At 42.5% G+C, this 15927-nt stretch overlaps 1 protein-coding gene across 1 annotated transcript in view; it reads left to right on the top strand.

The window, feature by feature from the left end:
- Nucleotides 1-4858: 4858 nt before the first annotated feature.
- Nucleotides 4859-15927, top strand: part of CUL4A (cullin 4A) — a 40692-nt gene continuing 29623 nt past the window's right edge. Inside the window, exons 1-4 of the mRNA XM_067466849.1 lie at nt 4859-5193; nt 14380-14495; nt 14665-14769; nt 15443-15511. Of these exons, the coding sequence (XP_067322950.1) occupies nt 5043-5193; nt 14380-14495; nt 14665-14769; nt 15443-15511 (441 nt within the window). The 5' untranslated portion in view covers nt 4859-5042. The remainder of the gene's footprint in view (nt 5194-14379; nt 14496-14664; nt 14770-15442; nt 15512-15927) is intronic.

The following is a 15927-nucleotide window of genomic DNA, read 5'->3' as shown; positions in this document are numbered from 1 at the left end:
CCACAACAAACGCCTCACGATGCAAGCGGAGCGGGTGGGCGTGGCTTATTCTTGCTGCGGCTCGGAGGAGGCGTGGCCAAGCTGTATCCCGTGGCAGGGCAAAGCCTATTAAGTGGCAAGCAGCGCGCGATTCGCGGCTTAGGACGAGAGGGATTTCAGTTGAGTTCATGCACTGCTGGAGTGCTTGCAGGAGCTGCTTGCAGGCTAAATAGGGTGCCAACGATAGGATCTGTGGTGCTAAATATATGCTGTTATTGCTCACGCCAGGCGTCTGCCTGCGAAACTGCACATAATTTCATCCATGCATTTAAAATTCCAGTTCCACCTTGTCTCCTGTGCTATTCTAATAATAGAATATAGTGCAATATAATATAATATATTGAATATACATATAGTATTTATAATATATAATGCAATTTTCTTGTCATGTCAGGAGCAACTTGAGAAACTGCAAGTCGTTTCTGGTGTGAGAGAATTGGCCGTCTGCAAGGACGTTGCCAAGGGGACGCCTGGATGATTTGATGTTTATCATCCATGGAGGTTTCTCTCATGTCCCTGCATGAGGAGCTGGAGCTGATAGAGGGAGCTCATCCACCTCTCCCCGGATTCAAACCTGCGATCTGTCGGTCTTCAGTCCTGCTGGCACAGGGGTTTAACCCACTGCGCCACCAGGGGCTCCAATGCAATATAATAATAATAATAATAATAATAATAATAATAATAATTTATTATTATTATTATATGTAATTTTACTAATAATATTACAATATAATGGTATAGTACAATATAGTAATATTTAATATTGATCTTGTGTTGTTCATTTGTTCAGTCGTTTCCGACTCTTCGTGACCTCCTGGACTAGACCACGCCAGAGCTCCCTGTCGGCCGTCACCACCCCCAGCTCCTTCAGAGTCAAGCCAGTCACTTCAAGGATACCATCCATCCATCTTGCCCTTGGTCAGCCCCTCTTCCTTTTTCCTTCCATCTTCCCCAGCATAATTGTCTTCTCTAAGCTTTCCTTTCTTCTTGTGATGTGGCCAAAATACTTAATCTTGACCTCTACTATCCTTCCCTCCAATGAGCAGTCGGGCATTATTTCCTGAAGTATTTCCTGAAGTACTATGCTAATAATATATTGCTGAAACATTCACACCTAGTTTCAGCAGAGAGCTCTTTGCCCCACCCCAGTCATTCCACAGATATATAAACCCATTTTCCTATTTCCAACAGACCTCACTACCTCTGAGGATGCTTGCCATAGATGCAGGCGAAACGTCAGGAGAAATGGCCCTATAGCCCGAAAAAACCTACAAGAACCTAGTGATTCCAGCCATGAAAGCCTTCAACAATACATATGTATTTATATTTTGTAAGCCACTCTTGAGTCCCCCTTGGGGTGAGAAGGGCGGCATATAAATGTCGTAAATAAATAAATAAGTATTGGGTGAGATCTAGGATGCATCTGCAATGTAGATTTAAAGACAGTTCGGCACCACTTTAATTGCTAATGCACAATGCTACGGAATTATGGGAGTTGTAGTTTTGCTCAGAGGTGGCTTTGCCAATTCCTTCCTCTGAAATATAGCCCACAGCACCTAGGATTTGTTGGCACTCTCCTGTCGAAGTACTAACCAGGGCTGAATTTGCTTAGCTTCCAAGTTCTGATGGGAATCTGGTGCCTTTTGTGAATAACAGATGGGTTTAATGTATTGTCAAAGGCTTTCATGGACTGAATCACTGGGTTGTTGCAGGTTTTTTGGGCTGTATGGCCATGTTCTAGAAGCATTCTCTCCTGACGTTTCACCTGCATCCTCAAAGGTTGTGAGGATCTCACAACCTCTGAGGATGCCTACCACAGATGCAGGCAAAACATCAGGAGAGAATGCTTCTAGAACATGGCTTTATTGCCAAAAAAACTACAACCACCCAGCTGGATTTATGCCAAAATCTTATGAAAAACCTGTTGACTCAAAATTGCCTGTTTACCTTAAACAGGATCAGCCTGGAAACTGCCTCATTGTAATTTTCTTGCTTTTATTCAAGGACCTTTAGCAAAGCCCCTCCCCAAAATAATCCCAAGCACATTGAATTTCAATAACAGCAACTTATTTGAAGCTGCAAGGCCATTCAGTAATAATCAAGCTGGCCAATTGCAACATGCACACTTGCCTAAAGCAGGCAAGAGTTCTTTATCCCAACCTGGCCATTCCACAGATACATAAACCCCACTTGCCTAGTTTCCAACAGACCTCACAACCTCTGAGCTTGCCTGTCATTGATGTGGGCAAAATGCCAGGGAAGAATGCTTCTGGAACATGGCCATACAGCCCAGGAAAGCTCACAGCAACCCATTTTGACACAACTTATTTCTAACCCATATCTCATTAAGGCTCAAAGTAGAGTACAACATAGAATTAAAATACAACATATAACTAAAAACACATAAAACCAGTTAAAGCACATAAGTTTAAAGCAAACATAAAACTAATAGAAAGCATAACACATTCAAATAATCAATTGATGCCAATTTAGAGAGTAAAATCTACTGGGTATACCTTTGTTTATATTTTTGTTGGGTTTGTTTTTTTTTTGCTTTGACCTTTAAACCAAAAGCAATAAATGTGACACGCTCTAGAATCATATTTGCTCAACAGGTTTGTTCCCAAGGCCATGTGCCTCCCAGGGCATCTCCATTTGAGGAGCATTATAAGCTTTCCAGGGGATTTAAAGAACAAATTCCAGCAGATCCAATGACAGGCAGCTGTGGTTTTTGGGTTTCTAACTAACAGATCTATTGCGGCAACATATGTTTTCTGGGCTTGAACCCATTTATCTTCAAAACTGGTTGAGGGTATCCCTTTATTGACTCCTGTTCGATATCCCCTTCCACATGGGTGGCTGAGATCAAGGCAAGCTTGCTTTCTGGGGGCCCTTCCACATAGCCCTATATCCTAGAATATCAAGGCACAAAATCTCACATTATCTGAGTGTGGACTCAGACAACTCAGGGCCCTTCCATACAGCCCTACATCCCAGAATCTCAAGGCAGGAAATCCCACAATATCTGCTTTGAACTGGGTTTTCTGAGTCCACACTCAGATATTGTGGGATTTTCTGCCTTGATATTCTGGGATATATGGCTGTGTGGAAGGGCCCTCAGAATGTCAAGGCTGAAAATCCCACATTTTCTTACTTGAACTGGGTTATCTGAGTTCACATTGCCATACATTCCAGTTCAAAGCAGATAATGTGGGATTTTCTTCCTTGATATTCTGGGATATAGGGCTGTGTCAAAGGGCCCCCAGTACAAAGCAGATAATGTGGGATTTCCTGCCTTGATATTCCACACAGCTCTGTATCTCAGAATATCAAGGCAGAAAATCCCACAATATCTGCTTTGAAGTGGGTTATCTGAGTCCACACTCAGATAAAATGGGATATCCTCCTTTGCATGAGGGAGAGGGCCTTCTCGATGGCGGCCCCCCAACTCTGGAACTCACTTCCCAAGGACATCAGACATGTCCCAACTCTGGCAGACTTTAGGAGGAGCCTGAAAACGTGGTTGTTCCAGTGTGCCTTCCCATAATATGGAAAATCCTCAGCAATCTGCCCTCAAAATGCACTTTACCATTGATTTAGGACTGACTGCGTTCCTTCATCTCTCCTTGAAAATTCTACCCAGTTATATCCCACCTTGTCCATGTCCAGCATTATTTTTAATTTTAATCTATTACATTTGGCCTGGCCATTGGTTTTAAATACTTGTGTGTTACTGTTGATTTATTTTTTTTGTTATGTGTTTTATATTAATTGTATTGCTTTTGTTTGTTATTGCTTTTGTTTATTGATGTACTGTGGGCTTGGCCTCATGTAAGCCGCACCGAGTCCCTTGGGGAGATGGTAGCAGGGTATAAATAAAGTTTTATTATTACTGTCTAAGGCTTTCATGGCCGGAATCACTGGATTGTTGTAGGTTTTTTCGGCCTATATGGCCATGTTCTAAAGGCATTCTCTCCTGACGTTTCGCCTGCATCTATGGCAAGCATCCTCAGAGGTAGTGAGGTCTGTTGGAACTAGGAAAAAGGGTTTATATATCTGTGGAATGACCAGGGTGGGACAAAGTACTCTTGTCTGCTGGAGCTAGGTGTGAATGTTTCAACTGACTACCTTGATTAGCATATAATGGCCTGACAGTGCCTGGAGCAAACTTTTGTTGAGAGGTAATTAGATGCCCTTGTTTGTTTCCTCTCTGTTCTTGTGCTGTTGTAATTTTAGAGTTTTTTTAATACTGGTAGCCAGATTTTGTTCATTTTCATTTTATTTTTATTATTATTATTATTATTATTATTATTATTATTATTATATTTCCTGCCCTGATATTCTGGGGGTCCTTCCACACAGCCCTGTATCTCAGAATATCAAGGCAGAAAATCCCACAATATCTGCTTTGAACCGGGTTATCTGAGTCCACACTCAGATAAGTTGGGATTTCCTGCCCTGATATTCTGGGGTCCCTTCCACACAGCCCTATATTTCAGAATAACTAAATAGAAAATCCCACATTATCTGAGTGTGGACTCAGATAACCCAGTTCAAAGCAGATATTGTGGGATTTTCTGCCATGATATTCTGGGATATAGAGCTGTGTGGAAGGGGGCTGAGTCCACACTGCCATATATTCCAGTTCAAAGCAGATATTGTGGGGTTTTATTCTTTAGCCTCCTCTGCCGAAGACAGCAAGCGGCGGCGGCGACTCCCAGGATTCAGTAGATTCCAAGCGGTGCCAAGGCGCGTCAGTCCCACCGTGTAGGAGGCGCCCGCTCTGTCCCGCCGTGATCCCTCCTTCCAGCGAAGGAGGAGGGGGAGGAGCCATTTTGTGAGGCGCCGCGAAGGACGGCCTCTCTCTCTCCCTCCTCCCCGCGAAGGCCTGCCTGCCCGCCTGCTTCCCTTCCTTCTCCGGCCCTGAGGAGATGCGCCTGGTTGCTTCCCGGAGGCCCAGGGCCGGACGGGAGGGAGGACCCCAGGGCCACTGAGCCCCGAAAATGGCCGGCGAGCCCCAGAGGAAGCAGCAGCAGCAGCGGCACTTGTCGGCCTTGGTGGGGCACACCAACGGGCTCACCAAGGCCGCCTCCCTGGCCGGGGGCCGCAGCGGCGCCGCCACCTCCAAGAAGCTGGTCATCAAAAACTTCCGAGGTGGGTGTGGGCCCCGGGCTGCCCTACTGCTGAGCTCAGCCTCGGCATTCCTCCGCTCGCCGTCCTCCGGCCCTTCTCCCCTCAGGAAGGGCAAGGCCTCCAAAAGCTGTGGAGAACTCTTGACACCTCTTTTTGGGGGAGGGGGCGAAATGGGGCCTTCTGCACCATTCTCAACACGACAGGTGGAGCCTGGCCACAGAGTAGGCAGGACTTTGGAGTACAAGGTGTCCTGAAAGTCTCTGTTTGAGGAAGACTGAACAAAGTCCTCTTATACCCATAGATCAGGTGTGGTAACTTTGGGGACACCTTTTAGACCAGGCAAAACTTGGGCCCTCCAGGTGTTTTGGACTTCAACCCCCACAATTTCTAACAGCCAACCTGCTGTTAGGAATTATGGGAGTTGAAGTCCAAAACACCTGAAGGACCCCCAAGTTGGGCCATGCCTGTTTTAGACAGTAGTCTCATAAATGGCAAGTCTATATAAATAAAAATGTAATGTTCGTTTGTGGGATTAACATAACTCCAAAACCGTTGGACGAATTGCCACCAAATTTGGCTACAAGACACCTACTAACCCAAGGAGTGACAACCACTAAAAAAATTGATTTTGTCATTTGGGAGTTGTAGTTGATGGAATTTATAGTTCACCTACAATCAAAGAGCATTCCGAACACCACCAACGATGGAATTGAACCAAACGTGGAACACAGGACTCCCATGACCAACAGAAAACACTAGAAGGCTTTGGTGGGCATTGACCTTGAGTTTGGGAGTTGTAGTTCTTCTACATCCAGAGAGCACTGTGGACTCAAACAATGATGGACCTGGACCAGGCCCGTAGCCAGGATTTCGTTTCGGGGGGGGGGGGGCTGATTTTTTTTCAGGGGGGTTTCGGGGGGGGGGCTGAGTCTGAGTGAAAGAGGGTCTAGCCTAGCAAACCATTACCCCAATACCCCCATGCATATGGGATATATTGAGTATGGTGATCAGATCATGATATGAATAAACATAACAGTTTAAATAATGCACCAGTAAGGCCTTTTCGCGAACCACCATGAGAATTTCGTGGGGGGGGGGGGGGGCTGAAGCCCCTCAAGCCCCCCCCCCCCCCCCCGGCTACATGCCTGATATGGACCAAACTTGGCACAGATATTCCATATGTCCAAATATGAACACAGATGGAGTTTGGGGGAAATAGACCTTGACATTTGGGAATTGTAGTTACTGGGATTTATAGTTCACCTACAATCAAAGAGTGTTCTGAACCCCACTAATGACAGAATTGGGCCAAACTTCCCACACAGAACCCCCATGACCAACAGAAAATACTTAAGGCCATCCATTCCAACTCCCTTCACCAGGGCAAGGAAACATAATCAAAGCCCTCCTGACAAAGAGCCATCCAGCCATAGATATTAATAGATAGATATGATTCACAGACACAGAGATATAATATCATAGATTTGAAAGGACAATGATATGTTGCATGTTGAGTAGGCAAACCAGACAATCTCCACATCAACACTGACGAAGAAACAGCAAGAAATACTATTTACCCACAAGCATCAAGAAATTATATATATTAGAAACCAACACTTTCTCGTTACTTTATTTTCCAGATCACCAGACTGGGCCACAGCAACGCATAGCAGGGGACGGCTAGTATTCAATACAAACAAATAAATACATGCATACATACATAATCTATATATATAAATCTGTTAGGTTGGTTCAACGGGACAGCAAAACTCAAAAAAACCCCAACGAAACTTAACCAAAATTCCCATGCCCATAACACAACCCACAAGGTACAAACATATCTACTCAAAATGAAAAACAACACAACAACACACTCACAAAACGGCAAAACAACAAAACTAAAAAAACCCAATGAAACTTAACCAAAATTCCCATGCCCATAACACAACCCACAAGGTACAAACATATCTACTCAAAATGAAAAACAACACACTCACAAAACGGCAAAACAACAAAACTCCACAACCCCCCAGCGGAACTTAACCAAAATTCCCATGCCGATAACACAACCCACAAGGTACAAACATATCTACTCAAAATGAAAAACAACACAACAACACACTCACAAAACGGCAAAACAACAAAACTAAAAAAACCCAACAAAACTTAACCAAAATTCCCATGCCCATAACACAACCAACAAGGTACAAACATATCTACTCAAAATGAAAAACAACACAACAACACACTCACAATATGGCAAAACAACTGAGCATGCGCATTGGCGCCCAGCCGCAAGTTCCTTGGGCATGCACACAGCCTTCCGGCCAACGTTCCCTCTGCAGAAGCCATGCCCACTCCAAGCACCGGCGCGCCGCTTCCCGCACACACACATCCCCTGCCGCATGCACACACACAACCACACGCTCCATCACTCCCCCCGCCGCCGCACACACACACGCAACCCCACGCTCCATCACTGCCCCGGGAGCCGCACACACACACGCAACCCCACGCTCCATCACTCCCCCGGCAGCCGCACACACACACACAACCCCACGCTCCATCACTCCCCCGGCAGCCGCACACACACACACGCAACCCCCCCCCGCTGCCGCACACACACACGCAACCCCACGCTCCATCACTCCCCCCGCCTCCGCACACACACACGCAACCCCACTCCCCCAGCCGCCGCACACGCACACGCAACCCCACGCTCCATCACTCCCCCCGCCGCCGCACACACACACACGACCCCACGCTCCATCACTCCCCCCGCAGCCGCACACACACACGCAACCCCACTCCCCCCGCCGCCGCACACACAAACCCACGCTCCATCACTCTCCTGCCGCCGCACACACATACGCAACCCCACGCTCCATCACTCCCCCCACCGCCGCACACACACACGCAACCCCACGCTCCATCACTCCTCCCGTTGCCGCACACACACACACAACCCCACGCTCCATCACTCCCCTGCCCCAATCTTACCTCCTTTTACTTCACGCCACCTCCAAACCCCACCCCGCCCCTTCCCGCCCTGTCAAAATCCAGGAAAGACAGGAAGGAAGGAAAGAAGGAAGAAAGAGAAAAGGAGGTAAAGAAAAAGGGGGAAGGAAGGAAAGTTAGAGAAAGAAGGAAGAAGAAAAGGAAAGAAAAGGAAAGATGGAAGGAAAGAAAAGAGAGACAGCAGAAGAGAAAGAAAAAGGGGGAAGGAAGGAAAGACGTAGAGAAGGAAGAAATGAGAGACGGAGGGAAAGAAAAAGGGGGAAGGAAGGAAGGAGAGAAGGAAAGAAAAAAGGGAATGAAGGAAGGAAAGAGGGAGTGAAGGAAGGGGGAAGATGTAGAGAAAGAGGGAGGGAAGGAAAGAAGGAAAGAGAGAAGGAAGATAAGAGATCAGAAGAGAAAGAAAAAGGGGGAAGGAAGGAAGGAGAGAAGAAAAAAGGGAATGAAGGAAGGAAAGAGGGAGTGAAGGAAGGGGGAAGATGTAGAGAAAGAGGGAGGGAAGGAAAGAAGGAAAGAGAGAAGGAAGAAAAGAGACCAGAAGAGAAAGAAAAAGGGGGAAGGAAGGAAGGAGAGAAGGAAAGAAAAAAGGGAATGAAGGAAGGAAAGAGGGAGTGAAGGAAGGGGGAAGATGTAGAGAAAGAGGGAGGAAAGGAAAGAAGGAAAGAGAGAAGGAAGAAAAGAGACCAGAAGAGAAAGAAAAAGGGGGAAGGAAGGAAAGAGATAGAGAAGGAAGAGGAGAAGGAAAGATGGGAGGGAAGGAAGGAAGGAAAGAAGGAGAGAAAGAGGGAAAGTTGGCCACAGCAACACGTGGCGGGTAAAGGTTGTTATTTCTATTACTATTATGCTATTATTCCTATTAGACCCTGGGAGAATGGGAGAGGTGTCAGGTCCCAGAGGCAATGCAATGCATTATTGTTATTGTTATGATGGTGGTGAAATAAAAGGAAATAAAAAGAGAAAGAAGGAAGCAAACAGGGAGGGAAGAAAGGCAAAGGAAGAAAGGGGGAGGGAATGAAGGAAAGGGAGAAGGATGAAACCAAGGAGCGAAAGAAGGAAAGAAAGAAAGAGGTAGAGAAGGAAGAAAGGAGAAAGGGGGAGGAAAAGGGGGAAGGAATAGGTAGGTACCTCTCTTTCATAATAGTCCAGATATCTACCTCAACTTTGATAAGTTTTACTATAGGCCATAGCAACGCGTGGCAGGGCACAGCTAGTAAAACATAAAATACACAACATCAATTCAATAATTTAAAAATCATAATTAAACAATACAACAACAACTAGGAAGAAAAATCTCACAATATCTGCTTTGAACTGGAATATATGGCAGTATAGACTCAGGGCCCTTCCACACAGCCCTTTATCCCAGAATATCAAGGCAGAAAATCCCACATTATCTGAGGGCCTTTCTGCACAGCCATATAACCCAGAGTATCAAGGCAGAAAATCCCACAATATCTTCCTTGAACTGGGTTATCAGAGTCCACCCTGCCATATATTCCAGTTCAAAGCGGATAATGTGGGATTTTCTGGGATATATGGCTATGTGGCTCCAGCAAAGGATCACCGCCTTGTCGTGGCGCTGGAGCTTGAGCACCTCAATGATGTCACGAGTGAAACCCCGCCCAAGATGGGACAGTCGTGGCAGAGAGGTCAGACCAAGCGTGTTCCCTGGGGAAGGCAATGGCAAACCACCCCAGTATTCTTGCTGACGCAGACTGCAGCCAGAAAATCAGGAGACACTCACTTCTTGGGAGGAGAGCAATGACCAATCTTGATAAAATAGTGAAGAGACATCACACTGGCAACAAAGATCCGCATAGTTAAAGCAATGGTATTCCCCATAGTCACCTACGGATGTGAGAGCTGGACCACAGGGAAGGCTGAGCGAAGGAAGATAGATGCTTTTGAACTGTGGTGTTGGAGGAAAGTGCTGAGTGCCTTGGACAGCAAGAAGATCCAACCAGTCCATACTTCAAGAAATAAAGCCTGACTTGATTGGAGGGAAGAATAGTAGATGCCAAGATGAAGTACTTTGGCCACATAACGAGAAGAAAGGAAAGCTTAGAGAAGGGTATGATGCTGGGGGAAATGGAAGGAAAAAGGAAGAGGGGCCGAACAAGGGCAAGATAGATGGTATCCTTGAAGTGACTGGATTGACCTTGAAGGAGCTGGGGGTGGTGACGACTGACAGGGAGCTCTGGCGTGGGCTGGTCCATGAAGTCACAAAGATATCGTGGGATCTTTTGGCTTGATATTATGGGATATAGGCTTTTGTAGAGGGCCTGGGTTATCTGAGTCCACACCCAAGCCCTTCCACATAGCCCTATATTCAAGAATATCAAGGCAAAAAATCCCACAATATCTGCTTTGAACTGGGTTATCTGAGTCCACACTCAGATAATGTGGGATTTCCTGCCTTGATATTCTCGCTAGACCTATTTTTACTAGTAACTCTCAAACAACCAGAAACTTCTTTTTCCAGCATCTACCAATCCCTACAGGAGCCAGTTAGCTGAGAGCCTATTGCATCTGTGTTTACATAAACATATATAATGACATAGTTTAGGGATGGGATCCGAGACTAAACATTATATTTGTTTCTTTCATATCCACCTCATTACTTAATTTATACATAAAATAATGTGTCAGAAAGCAAAAAATGTTACTATTTTAGCCAAAATATGAACAATTTTGGAACATTTCGGCTTTTCAGATAAGGTAAATGCTCAAACTATATTTTGGGATAGACAGTTCAAGCTCAGGACGCATCCACCAAAATAAATCTGTTAGTTATGAAGTTGCCACCTACCAGGTGATCTTGTAGTATGTCAAGTCTTATTAGCATTTCATTGGTTGAGAGCAAAAATACCAATTCTTCTCCAGTGTCTCCAGTTGTATTCTTACAGTGACACTGTAATTCTAGTATGTATTTATCTCTCTGTGCCAGCAGCCTTAATAGCACTTCATTGATTGAGATGAAGTTCTATTAATAGTAATAGAAGAGAAATAGTAAATCCTTGTCCATTCCTTCCAATTACATTCTTATGGATGTCATTACAATTTTGTGAATGAATGAATGAATGAATGAATGAAACTTTATTTATAGCTCGCCCTATCTCCCCAAAGCGACTCAGGGCGGCTTACAACAAAATACACAGTGGCAAACATTCAATGCGCACAATAAACATATAAACAAATCAAAAACTCAATAAATGATAAAATAATTTGTCACAACTTGGTGACACTCTACTAATGTCACCGTAGACAGCCTTTACAATTTTCACAATTTGAGTATCCAGCATTCTGTTCCAAGACAAAAACCAAAATGAACACTTTCAACTACATTGGATAGAAATACACTACATTCTGGAAAGTTGGTTTTATATGTGGATTGAAGATGTAAATGCTGAAACGGATTTGTGAAAACATGTCTATCAGGAGGTTTGCCTCTTTTGCAAAAGGCAGTTTTGTTGACTTACTTGAGTCACAACTTAGATGTGCACATTATTCTTACATTGTTGATCTGTCACCTACATTTGTGTGCATCGCTGAATCCAGACTTTCAAATATGCCTCACTGCAAGGAGTAATAGAGACACATAGTGTCATGAGGACATGTTCTTTGTTAGGTGGATCAAGGATTCTTAGCAACTTCCCCTGGCCTAACATACAGGAATGAAAGAGAAGGTGCTTGGCAGTGTGCCTAGGTCAGATCAGCACCTGACAGAGCACAGGCCTCTCTGTTCGATGACATGTGACATTTGCTGCCCTTTCCTCCCTTTATTTATTTATTTAGTATATTTTTGGATGCCCATCCAGTCATTGAGCACTTGAGGCAATGTACAGTTAAGAATAATAGGATACAACTGCATCATACTACAAAACAAACCCAGCAGCCCTAAATATACAAGAAAACCTGATTACATAAAAACAGAACTCAAAACCAGAGAGTAATATGAAAACCTGGCAGAGAAGTACTGCCTTCATCAGTTTTATAAAGTACCGTACATTAAAACAGGAACTTCTCTAAGTGACTTGCAATAAGATTTCCTCAAGTGGGTTGCTGCTACACAAATGGCTCTGTCTCTCTACCTTTGAATCTCAGCCTTTAAGTGGTTTTCAGTGGCCTTTTTCAACCCCTCCCCCCAAGTGTAGAAACATATAGCAAGGCTTCAAATGGTGCACTCTCACTGCCTTTCAAAATTATAGTAGTTTGCATTGCTGTTCTGGCAGATTTTGGGTTCTATCTTTAGTTCCCCTGTTACTCATGTCTTGGTAAATTGCCTTTGAGTACTATATCTACCATGTGCCAACAGCTGTTACAGTCACAATGTGTAATGTCATATCCTTGTGTTATATATTAGTTCATTCACTCTAAATGGAACCCAGTGGTTTCATACTTTTAGTCATTAACAGATTAGAAATAATGGACACCGTCTGATGTATGAGAGTTTAAAATATTCCCAGGAGGAACTTAGCCATGTAAACTTAAAGTGTACATGAATTAACACCTGTCACCGCAGCCTTGGCCTAATCTTTCTAGATAAAAATCCAAACAAGATATTTCACTTCTCTGAATTTTGGCTTTGCAAAATTTTTAATAAAACAAGATTTCTTTAATTTTAGGAAGAAAGAAAAACACCTCCCTGTCCCCTCCCCCTTTGGTGTCTTGTCATATTAGAAATAAGTTAAAGGATATATAATCATGTTTTGGTTATATCATCTACAACAATGTTTCTCAAACTCTGCTCCTCCAGATGTTTTGGAGTTCACCTCCCAGAAATCAAAATAAGCAGTTGGACAGGGTTATTTATTACCATACATCACCAAGACTATATCAAGCTCTCTCTCTCTCTCTCTCTCTTTAAAGGGCCTGACAATTAGGAATCTGTCCCTATTTTTCAAACAAATAATCACATATAGAAAGGGGATTATTGGTTTGAAATCTAATGAAATTAACCATGCAGAACAAGGCATAAAAGAATAGAATGCAACCCTGTACAAGTTGGTGAGCAAATCCCATTGAATATATTGGGACTTAATTATGCAGAACCATGCAAATGTTTGGACTGAAAATTTAACAGTGGTTTCTGTAGATAAGAGTTTCTCAAACTGTGCTCCCCCAGAAGTTTTGGACTTCAGCTCTCACAATTCCGAACAGCTGGTAAACCGCTGGGATTTATGGGAAGTGAACTCCAAAACATCTGGAGGAGCAGAGTTTGAGAAACGTTGTAGATGATACAACATGTGGTTGTGAATGAGGAGACAGATGCACAAAACATCTTAAACATCTTTTAAATGGGAAAATGGCTCAAAGTTATGAAGGAGTAGGATGAAGTGCTGGTTGTGTGCAGCACCTGTCAATTAATAAGAACCCAATGAAATTCATACGGGTTTCTTAGTCAATGTGATTATAGGTGATCTCCTATCCAAGTATTAATCAGGGCTGACACTTCTTAGCTTCCAAAATCAACCAGTATTTTCCCTGGGTCTGGTGTTTTGGGGGGAAATTCTGGCCCAGATTTATTCTGGAAAGCTATACCTGTTATCTCTTTAATGAGATAATGATTATAACATAAGTGTTCAAGAAATGGGATAAAGTGCCAACCACACATATATATCAGCTCTACACGTGTATACTAATCCTGTACATGTTTATTTGGGATTACATCCCTCTGCATTTAGTAGAGTTAATTTCAAGCAAATGAGTAGGACGTAAGCCTTTGAAAGAGATTATAATACACTGTTGCAAAATATGTTTGATACAGATTGTGCACATTAAAGAGCACTTATTAATTTATATGCCTTTCAAGCACATGGTTGGAAGTGATGCTTTAGGAAGTCAGGTGATGATTTTTCAGGGTAATTGCATGGAACAATGCTTCTGATTTATATTAACTTTATTATATGAAGTTTAAATTGTGTATGTTCTTAACTAATTCAGTTATATTTTTAAATTTTCAGGCACACGCAATCAAATCACTTATCAAATATATATAATACTGTACAGGTACTCCCAATATTAAAGCTCTATCCTTATTTTGCATTTCCCAGAAGCTCACAGTTCTCTATGAAAATCAAAATATTGTACAGTATTACAAACAACTAAATCTGAATTATTATGGTCATTTCTTAAAATATAAAACTGGAAAACTATTGTATGTGTTAAAGTAGTTCTGTGTCTGTTTTGCAGAGCGACCCACTTTGCCTGATAATTATACTCGAGAAACATGGCAGAAACTTCATGAAGCAGTCAGAGCAATTCAGACTAGCACATCTATTAAATATAATCTTGAAGAGCTTTACCAAGTAAGAGTTAAAAGCTGTTTTAAAGAAAATATATTAACAAGATGAATATTTTTGTTATAGTGGCTTGGGGAGATACAATGTCCCATTTTAATTATATTTCTAGAATTATGATTTATTCAGACTGCATTAATTTTCTTTAACTTACTGTTATGTTGTTTATGTTTTCCAGGCCGTTGAAAATGTCTGTTCTTACAAAGCATCGCCTACACTGTACCGACAGTTAAGACAAGTTTGTGAGGATCATGTGAAAGCACAAATACTTCTATTTAGGGAATATCCTTTTATATCTAAACACAGAGAGTGTCAGAGTCTTGTGTCACAAAGACTAACAAGTTCATTATAGCATCAACTTCTTTGGTCTATATCCAACTTCATCAGATACATGAAGTATTATCCAGAATTTCTGGTATATCAAATACACATAATTCATTTGTTTATAAAATTTAGATGTGTGCATTATCATTTACAGAATGTAGCCTCTTTTTGCAAAACTGTTGAAGTGAGACAGTTTTCTCCACATATTGTTGGATCTTCACATAAGGTCAATAGGAATTGGCTTAGTTGGCATTATATTGTGTTCCAAAGTGCAGACCAATCTGTCAATCTGAAAATGTGGAACAATTTTGAGTTCTGTAGTTTCTCTTGCTCATCTATAGATGCTGTGGTTTCCCTTGCTCAGAAACAACTATTTTCTTCTTTTTATAGCACTTATACAAGTCTATATCAGGCTCTGAATTTTAATTTAACTGTGGTCTCTTTTTATAGAGATATTGCAGTGCAAATATAGGTATTCTTCCTTCTAGTTTGAGAGAGATCAGTTTGAAATTATAGTTCAGAATTTGAGTTGCAATTATAACTTCTTTTTCAAATCTATGTAGTGTTTCACTGAGCAAACATGATTACTGATACCTTGTCTCAAAATAGTTTTTCTTAATATATTCAGCACAGATTCTCTTGATAGTGTTCTGTCCTTAAAGAAAATAAACAAATGCTGGCAAGATCACTGCAGGCAAATGGTAGGTCATGTGCATTGTGTGTTCTTTAAAAAATAATCCAAAGTTCAGTCATATTGAAGATTTGCTTCTCCTCAGTTCACGGCCAATGTCCATTAACTTGGCTTGACATTTTGGGCAGTTCAATTCAATGTGTGACTATCAAACAAGGGTGGACAAAGATTAAACATGGAAATTGATGTTAGCTGTAATATTATATGAAACTGGTTAATCAACTTTGACCTTTGTAGTTCTTTGCTGTTATTCTATAGTTTTGAGGTAAAGGGAAAGCTGTACTAATGCCTTAATTCAGTCTATTACAGTCCTTGTGTAATTAAGTAGATACTTAAGAAAAAGCCTGTAGCATTATTGATAGAGGAATGATTGGGTTTTCTGTGCTTTGCACAACTGTGCATTGAGTTCACTTCCTTACAGTCTTA

Source organism: Anolis sagrei, chromosome 3 (genome assembly GCF_037176765.1).
Source record: "Anolis sagrei isolate rAnoSag1 chromosome 3, rAnoSag1.mat, whole genome shotgun sequence".
In the NCBI taxonomy this organism is placed as follows: domain Eukaryota; kingdom Metazoa; phylum Chordata; class Lepidosauria; order Squamata; family Dactyloidae; genus Anolis; species Anolis sagrei.
The sequence above is the reverse complement of the archived record's forward strand: the minus strand, read 5'-3'. Positions and strand labels throughout refer to the sequence as shown.